This window comes from Sapajus apella, unplaced genomic scaffold (genome assembly GCF_009761245.1).
Source record: "Sapajus apella isolate SASKATOON/1434 unplaced genomic scaffold, GSC_monkey_1.0 scaffold77, whole genome shotgun sequence".
Taxonomy (NCBI): Eukaryota; Metazoa; Chordata; class Mammalia; order Primates; family Cebidae; genus Sapajus; species Sapajus apella.
The window spans coordinates 8,943,151-8,951,120 of NW_022437017.1; the positions used below are offsets into that span (position 1 = coordinate 8,943,151).

At 60.2% G+C, this 7,970-nt stretch overlaps 1 protein-coding gene across 3 annotated transcripts in view; it reads right to left on the bottom strand.

The window, feature by feature from the left end:
* Positions 1–2,494: 2,494 nt before the first annotated feature.
* SPPL2B (signal peptide peptidase like 2B) overlaps positions 2,495–7,970 on the bottom strand; it is a 21,625-nt gene continuing 16,149 nt past the window's right edge. For 2 of the 3 annotated variants that reach the window (XM_032252341.1, XM_032252340.1), the window contains exons 14-15: positions 5,104–5,264; positions 2,495–4,326 (exon numbers count right to left, since the gene is read on the bottom strand). In XM_032252341.1, coding sequence (XP_032108232.1) covers positions 4,063–4,326; positions 5,104–5,264 — 425 coding nt within the window. In that variant the 3' untranslated portion in view covers positions 2,495–4,062. Of the gene's footprint in view, positions 4,327–5,040; positions 5,265–7,970 lie in introns of all 3 variants that reach the window. The other variant, XM_032252342.1, reaches the window with a different exon arrangement.

Below are 7,970 nucleotides of genomic sequence, written 5' to 3' on the forward strand. Positions count from 1 at the left end.
TAGGTGGACAGAAGGGTGGTGTGTGGATAGGTGGATGGATGTGTGGGTAAGTGGATGGATGATTGGATAACTAGGTGGGTTGGATGGATGAGTATGTGGATGGGTGGATGGAGAGATGAATGGATGGATGGGTAGATAAATGGATGAGTGGGTGGATAGATGAATGGGTGGATGGAAAGCTGGATAAATGGGTGGATGGATGAGTGGATGAAAAGATGAATAAATGGGTGGGTGGGTGTGTGGGCAGATGGTTGGATAAATGAGTGGATGGATAGATGGATGGATGGCTGGTTGGATAAATGGATAGGTGGGTGGATGAAAAATGTGGAAGCTATGGTCAGCTTAGTGAAAGAAAATCACTGTTATTACCATATTGTTCCACTTTGTAACAAACTGCAAGACAGAGGTGTGCTCCCCACGAAAAGAAACAAAATCTTCTCCCCAGTGCCAGCCAGCAGCCTGCTGTCACTTCCCCAGCTCCACCTCTCCCTGACATCCCCGGGCCGAGTGACCTGGGCAGTCAAGGCGCGCACACACCCCCGGGCTCCGGCACCTGCTGGGTCCACCACGAGCCCATCTTCCTGAACCAAGTGTATCACTAACACAAAAGTAATGACTGCTTCTAGGCGTCCTACCAGATGGTTGATGTGGTGGCATCCTGGCCGCTGTGCCTTGCGGTGCGTCCATTACTAACCCACTTTCCAAAAGACAGGAGTTGGAGGCAGAGTGACTTGCCCACGGCCGCAGGCGGTCACAGGTGGATGTGGTGTGAGCCCAGGGCTCCTTGCGCTGAGTCCTGACTGTAACCTTCAGCCCCGGGGCTCGAGTCCACTGCAGCTAATCACACAGCAAGTTTTTCCTTTCCTGGACAGGACAAATCACCACTAGCAGCACCCAGGGGAGGAGTGCTCACAGCCATCGCCGAGGGGCCTCTGAGCAGCGACTCCCCCCTGCAAAGGCCATCGTGGTGGCTCATGCCTGTAATCCCAGCATTTGGGGAGGCCGAGGTGGGCAAATCATGAAGTCGGGAGATCAAGACCATCCCGGCCAACACGGTAAAACCCCATCTCTACGAAAAATCCAAAAATTAGCCGGGTGTAGTGGTGCCCACCTGTTGTCCCAGTTACTCAGGAGGCTGAGGCAGGAGAATCACAGGAACCCAGGAGGTGGAGGTTGCAGTGAGCCGAGATGGCACCACTGCACTCCAGCCTGGGCGACAGAGTAAGACTCTGCCTCAGAAAACAAAACAACAAAAAAAACGAAACACAACTGTGACTTCAAGTATTCTGGAACCCGCTTTCTTTCCGTGATGATGCCGTCCCTTCCCCAGTGGGTCTGAACTCAGCTTTGCCGTGTGTGGGGAGGCCGGAGCACCAATCTCCCGCTGTATCCTCACCCCATTTCACACTAAGGCCAAAGGCATCACACAGTCAGGCAGTCGGGGTTTGGCTCAGGGCCTGCAGGAAGCCATGTCTCTGGTCCCTTAGAGCCACACGGCCTCAGAGGCTTGCTGGATTTGGTCTTCTCTTGTTTGAGACAGGGTCTCGCTCTGTCGCCCAGGCTGGAGTGCAGTGGTGCGATCACAGCTCACCGCAGCCTTGACCTCCTGGGCTCAAGCGATTCTCCCACCCCAGCCTCCTGAACAGCTGGGACTGCAGCGTGTACCACCACACCCAGCTAATTTTTGTAGAGATGGGGTCTTGTTATGTTGCCCAGGCTGGTCTTGAACTCCCAGACCCAAGCAGTCCTCCCGCCTCAGCCTCCCAAAGTGCTGGGGTTACAGGCGTGAGCCACTGTGCCCGGCCTGGGACTCACCTTCTCTAATGTGACAGGGAACTTGGTGAGACTGGAACGACACACACAGTCCCTGACACCTGGCACATGCTCGGGATGCACTGGCCCCTCGGCGCGCACACAAACTTGCGTCCATCACCCAGCTCCCCACAGGCCCGGGGCCGGCCAGCAGCAGATGGAAACGAAACCTCGTCCCAAAGCAGCTGAGACAGGTCTTCGCATTTGTAAAGAGAGAGGAGTAACAAACTCTTCTGGGATGTGAGAATGCTCTACAATTCCAATGTCAGGTTTGGCAAGATGAGTTATTTGGGGGCCGGGTGTGGTGGCTCATGCCTATAACTGCAGTGCTTTGGGGGGCCGAGGTGGGAGGACCGCCTGAGCTCAGTAGTTCGAGACCAGCCTCGGCAACATTCCAAGACCCCATCTCAAGTTTTCTGAAAGGTCTTTTGGCCCATGTTACACGTGGTTTGTGATGCTTTCCAGCCAACAGCGGCTGAGCGAGAAGCGTGACAGGGACCACGGCCCGCAGAGCCCGTGGGAGTGACGCTGGGCACCTCACGGTGCTGGCTGGCCCTGCGGGGGCAGCTCCCATCCATCCTCTGCAGGACAGCCCGGCACCCTGCCTGTTCTCAGTTCCATTCACCAGGACCGGCACGGAGCAGATGCTACAGGCTGTGCACCGCAGAAGCAGAGGCCGGGCCATGTGTATCAAAAGCCGAGTTTAATGATCAGACTGAACGGCAGCAAGGCCAAACAGACAAACGGAGACGAAGACAGGACTGCCACCTCTGACCCCTCCACACTGGTCAAAGGTCCAACACCAGAAAAGAGAAGTCTCCACCCCATCCCCATGTACAAAATGGCTTCAGGGAAGGCGCCACTAACCCCCGGGACGCGGCTCAAAGGTGCCTGCGAGTCTCCTGCTGGTATTTTTTGGAAGGGATCGGGGCTCGCCCCTGCCACCTCTGTCTGAAACAGACCCGTCAGACAGCGCTGCACTCAGCAGTCCCGTGTGCAGCTGGGGGCGCTTGACTTGACATCAACAGAGACAGATTTGCGGGCTCGAGTCTGCAGGCTGCGTGGACGGGGCAGGGGGCAGGCGGGGCTGGGGTCCTGGCGCGGCGGGACCCCATGCGGCTCCATTGCTTTGGAAGTGACCACGTGCAGCGATGGGAGGAGGCCGGGGCCACGCCTCGGTCAGTTCCAGCGCGGACATCTCTGCCACGGGGTCGGAAGAACCCGCAGGGTTGGTGAGCAGACCACGCCAGTGGCAGGATGTCCTCGTAGGTTCCAGAAGCTCCTAGCCGCGGGGTCCAGAGGGTTAAGAACTCACGCACCAATGCCCTCGCCACAGGGAGAGCTGAGGCCCAAGCCCTCTCGGCGGAAGCCACACGGGGCCCACACAGGAAGCGAGGTCGGGTGCAGGAGCTGCTGCAGCCTCCCACGCCCAGTCCCTCCCTCCCTCAGCTCCAGGGACCCCCAAGGGCCTGACCCGGCCTGCCTGGCGCCCACCCTCCTTGTCAGAAGGGCGGTCTGAGAGACTGCCGCCCCACCAGGCAACACTGGCAGGACGTGTAGGAGTCAGACCCTTTACTGAGACGGGGAGGAGTGTGCAGCGCGGCCAGGCACCTCGGGACTGACTGAGGGTGGCGGGGCCGTGGCCAGGAGAGCAGCTTGTCCACTCACGTGAGGCCAGCCTCATTCACGGCTGAAATCCTGCCCCACGGGCCTGCCTCCGCCCAGTGTCAGGGTCCAGGCACCGCCCGGCCACCACCTGGTGTCCTAGGCTGGGAGGCGGCATCCAAACCTCCCAGGGTCTGCAGCCTGCTCAGGAGGGAAAAGCGACACCTTCCAGAGGCAGAAAGCCGCTCTTCAGCCCGGAGAACTGGACACCGTGAGGAAGGTCACCAGAAGGGAGAGGCAGCCGGTGAGCACCAGTGCGGCCTGGGCAGCCTGCTCCCTCATGCAGACGGCGCCTGAGGGTCTGCAGACAGGACGGGCCGCGGCGAGGAGGACGGACCCACAGAAGGCTAGTGGCAGCCGGGTGAGCTTGGAGCAGCAGGCGTGCAGCCGGGGCAGCGGGGCGGGGCTGGGCGCGGAGCGCGGGGCTCGGTGAGGATCAGCACCATGTCAGGGCGGGCAGGGCCGGCGCAGGCTCCGTCCTGGGAGCAGGCGTCTGTCTGTCCGTCTGTCTGTCTGTCTCCGGCAGGCGCCAGGCATCCCCACCATCTTGGTGTGAAGCATGGCTGCGAGCACCTCACCCCTCCCCTAGGCCACAGTGCCGGGCTGGGCCACGGGGTGCAGCTGGGCCTGGTCCGGGCCCTCGTGTTCGGCCGAGCTCCCGGGCTCCCCTGTGGGGGCTCCAGGCCCCATCTCCTCGGGCGTGCATGGTTCTGGGGACTGCTCAGCAGGCCCGGGGGACGTAGCTGGTTCTTCACTGGGCGGCTGCGGGGAGAGTGGCGTGGCAGGGTCTTTAGGCGGCTGCAGGCCGTCGGCAGGCGCTGGGGCCCACGGAGATGGAGGTAGGGCTTTCTGCAGGAGACGGAGGCAGAGGTGAGGCAGCGACAGGAACCCGGAGGAGCCCTGGGCAGGGGCCACCACACCCAGCACCCACAGGCCACGGCGGCAGGGTTAAGGTGAGGTGCTGACCCCAGGGGCTCTGGACTCACGCTTGGGACAAGCAGTAGTGTCCCAAGGAGGGCGCCGACTCCATGGACCGCGGGTGCCCAGGACCCCGCCGGTACAGGGCCCACAGAGGGGCCATCCAAGGCCAGCAGAGGCCGGGAGCTACGCACAGCCCCTTCCAAAGAACACCCTGGACTCCCATGTCTCTCCCCTCTGGGGCCTGGTCCCTGCCTTCTCCTGAACCTTCTGAAATGCCCATCAGAATGGGGGTGCTGGCCTCAGGAGACCTCTCCCTCGGGCCTGGTCTCAGGCCATGGTCCCAGCGTGGGACCCATGAGCCCAGCTCAACCCAACACGTCACACCAGTGCAGAGGGATGGGTGTGGCTTAACTTCCACAAAACAGGCTGCAGGACTGCCACGCAGTTACCACGGTATCTCCCCCAGAAGGAGGTCGGCTACGGGAGGAGCCACACTGATGCCCTCCAGCCTGAGGAGCATCCCCAGGGGTCATGGCCTCCGAGAGGCGCTGCCTGGAGGGGCGTGGTCAGCTCCGGAGTGCCATGTGCCTGAGTCCCAGGAACCCAGGAAGTCACCCCTCTTTGCTGGAGATCTCACTCAACTTTAACTCTAGTTAGGGCTCACTAGGCGACTATTTCTCACAGTCAGAGCAAACTGGTATTCACCGCAAAGCCGCTGCCCGTCCAGAACACGCCCAGCTCCCGGCGCCAGAGCGCCACGGCACAGCTCGTCACCAGCGTGCAGGGCACCAGGTAAAGGAGGGCGGGCTGGCCACGCTGCATCAGGGCCAGCGCCACGAACGTCACGAGGAGGCCGACACCATAGGCTGCAGAGACAGAGAGGGCGTCACCTCAGCTGGGCTCTGGGGGGCCACCACCCATGTCCCTGGAAGGCTGGCGCAGGCTGGGGGGCGGTGGAGGGCAGGGGGTGTGGAAGGACGGGAGAGGGAGAGCGGGGTTCAGCTAACAGGGCCACGGGCTCCCCAGAGTATGCGGATCGTTCTGGCACCTCCCGGGCTGCACGCCCATCCTGCCCCCGCCAGGGCCAGTGAGAGACATCAGGGTCCCCAGAGACATGGAAGGAAGGGCCGGGGTGAGAAAGAGGACAGGGAGGGCAGGCTCCAGGCAGCGCAGGACGGCGGAAACGGAGGCAGCGCGGAGGGGGCTGCGAGACATGAACGGAATGCAGTTTCTATGAACCTCTCACGAGAAAGTCAGCAGGAGACACGTGCCTGACCAGAGAGCCCACCCTGGGACACCGAGCCGTGGGCGTGCACATTGCGTTCTCAGGAGATGCCCAGCGAAACGCTGGGGCTGGGGTCGGGGGCAGGTGCCCGCCCGTCCTTTAAAGTCGCTCAGGACAGAACCGCCATGACTCTTTACGTGCAAGTACACAAACGCGCACACGGCCGCCTCAGCAGCCGCAGGAGAGGCCTGCGAGGACCCCCGTGCTCACTTCCCTGGCGAACCACGCACACCCCACCAACCGTAAATCACGCTCGGTTCCTACAAACACGACATCAGCCCAGGCACTCGCTGTCCCGCGGCACGGCTCAGGGAATGCCGACAAGAGAATTGACGTGCGGCACAGAGGCGACGTCTGTCCTCAAGTCTTTTCAATCCACAGATGCGGACCGCATGGGTGGGGAGGGCCAGCTGCACACGTGGGTATGAGCGTGAGTGTGGAGGGACAGAGTCGAGTGGGTGTGACAAAATCATCAGTCCCTCTGAGAAAGGACTTCTCTGTACTGACCCTGCAACTGCAATTTGAAATTATTTCAAAGTAAAGCTGTGAGAACACTGTCGCCCAGGCTGGAGTGCAGTGGCGTGATCTCGGCTCACTGCAACCTCCGCCTCCCAGGTTCAAGCGATTCTCCCGTCTCTGCCTCCGAGTAGCTGGGACTACAGTCATCCGCCACCATGCCTGGCTAGTTTTCATATTTTCACTAAAGACAGGATTTCACCATATTGGCCAGGCTGGTCTTGAACACCTGAACTCACGATCTGCCTGCCTCAGCCTCCCAAAGTGCTGGGATTACAGGCGTGAGCCACTGCGCCCAGCAGAGAAAATTACTGTTTTACTAGAACCCTACAGAAAAAGAGCCACTGTCCAGCAAGCTCGCCACAGCTCCTGGCACTTTCCCAGCACTTATCTCCGTACTTCCGACACCATGGCACAGGGGGCATCCCTATTCGTCCACTTCAGACCATCCCCACGTCCATCGACCATCGTCAACAGAAGCAGAGACAAACGGAGGGCCGGCACCCCTAAAACACCTTGACGGCTTCGATCTCAGGACTTAGGGGAAAACTCTACAACTTATGGTTCAGGAGAGAGAAATCTCTGCAGCTGTTTTTTCTTTCATTTTGTTAGTTTTTCGAGACCCGGTCTCACTCCTTTGCCGAGGCTGGAGTGCAGCGGCACAATCACGGCTCACCACAGCCTTGAACTCCCAGACTCAAGCGACCCTCCCACCTCAGCCTCCCGAGTAGCTGGCACTACAGGCACACGTCACCGTGCCCGGCTAATTTTTGTATTCTTCGGCAGAGACAGGGTCTCACTATGTTGCCCAGGCTGGTCTTGAACTCCCGGGCTCAAGCAATCCACCCACCTTGGCCTCCCAGAGTGCTGGGATCACAGACGTGAGACCCCGCGGCTGGCCTCAGCCGTGATGTTAAAGGGTTAGTATGAAGACGGTAAAACAGGGCGAGGGGCAGGCCAGGGGCACCTGCAGCTGCAGGAAGCAGGGATGAGGGGGACACCGCCAACCAGAGGGCACCGCAGGCCGCCTGAGCCCTCCCACCCCGGGAGTGGGCGTTTGGAACCACGCGGACGGGCAGGTCGGGGCATGGCTCGGCAGAGCAGCCTGCCGGCGGACCTAAAGCACCAGCGCCAGACGACTTTCCTGGGGGCCGGCTGCGGTGGGGGGCGTTTTTTTTGTTTTGTTTTGAGACAGAGTTTCGCTCTTGTTGCCCAGGCTGGAGTGCAATGGCGCGATCTCGGCTCACTGCAACCTCCGCCTCCTGGGTTCAGGCAATTCTCCTGCCTCAGCCTCCTGAATAGCTGGGATTACAGGCACGCGCCACCATGCCCAGCTAATGTTTTGTATTTTTAGTAGAGACGGGGTTTCACCATGTTGACCAGGATGGTCTCGATCTCTTGACCTCGTGATCCACCCGCCTCGGCCTCCCAAAGTGCTGGGATTACAGGCGTGAGCCACCGCGCCCGGCCGGGGGGCGTTTTTAAAGCAATCTGGGTCATCAGAAAACGGCACTTTTGTGTAAATACTTTGATAACAAGAACAGTAGAAGACAAGGTAAAGAAGAAAAAGACAAAAAGAGGAAAACAGGGAAAAAAAGGAAAAGAAAAGAACTGAACAATGGAAGCCAAGGAGAATGAGAAGGCAGGGGTGCTGCACAGGCCCGGCTCCCGGAGCAGCCAGGGTCGGGTTAGGGTGTTACGGGGTCATGCTGTTGGAGCTGGGGTTAGGGTGTTAACGGGGTCATGCTGTTGGAGCTGGGGTTAGGGTGTT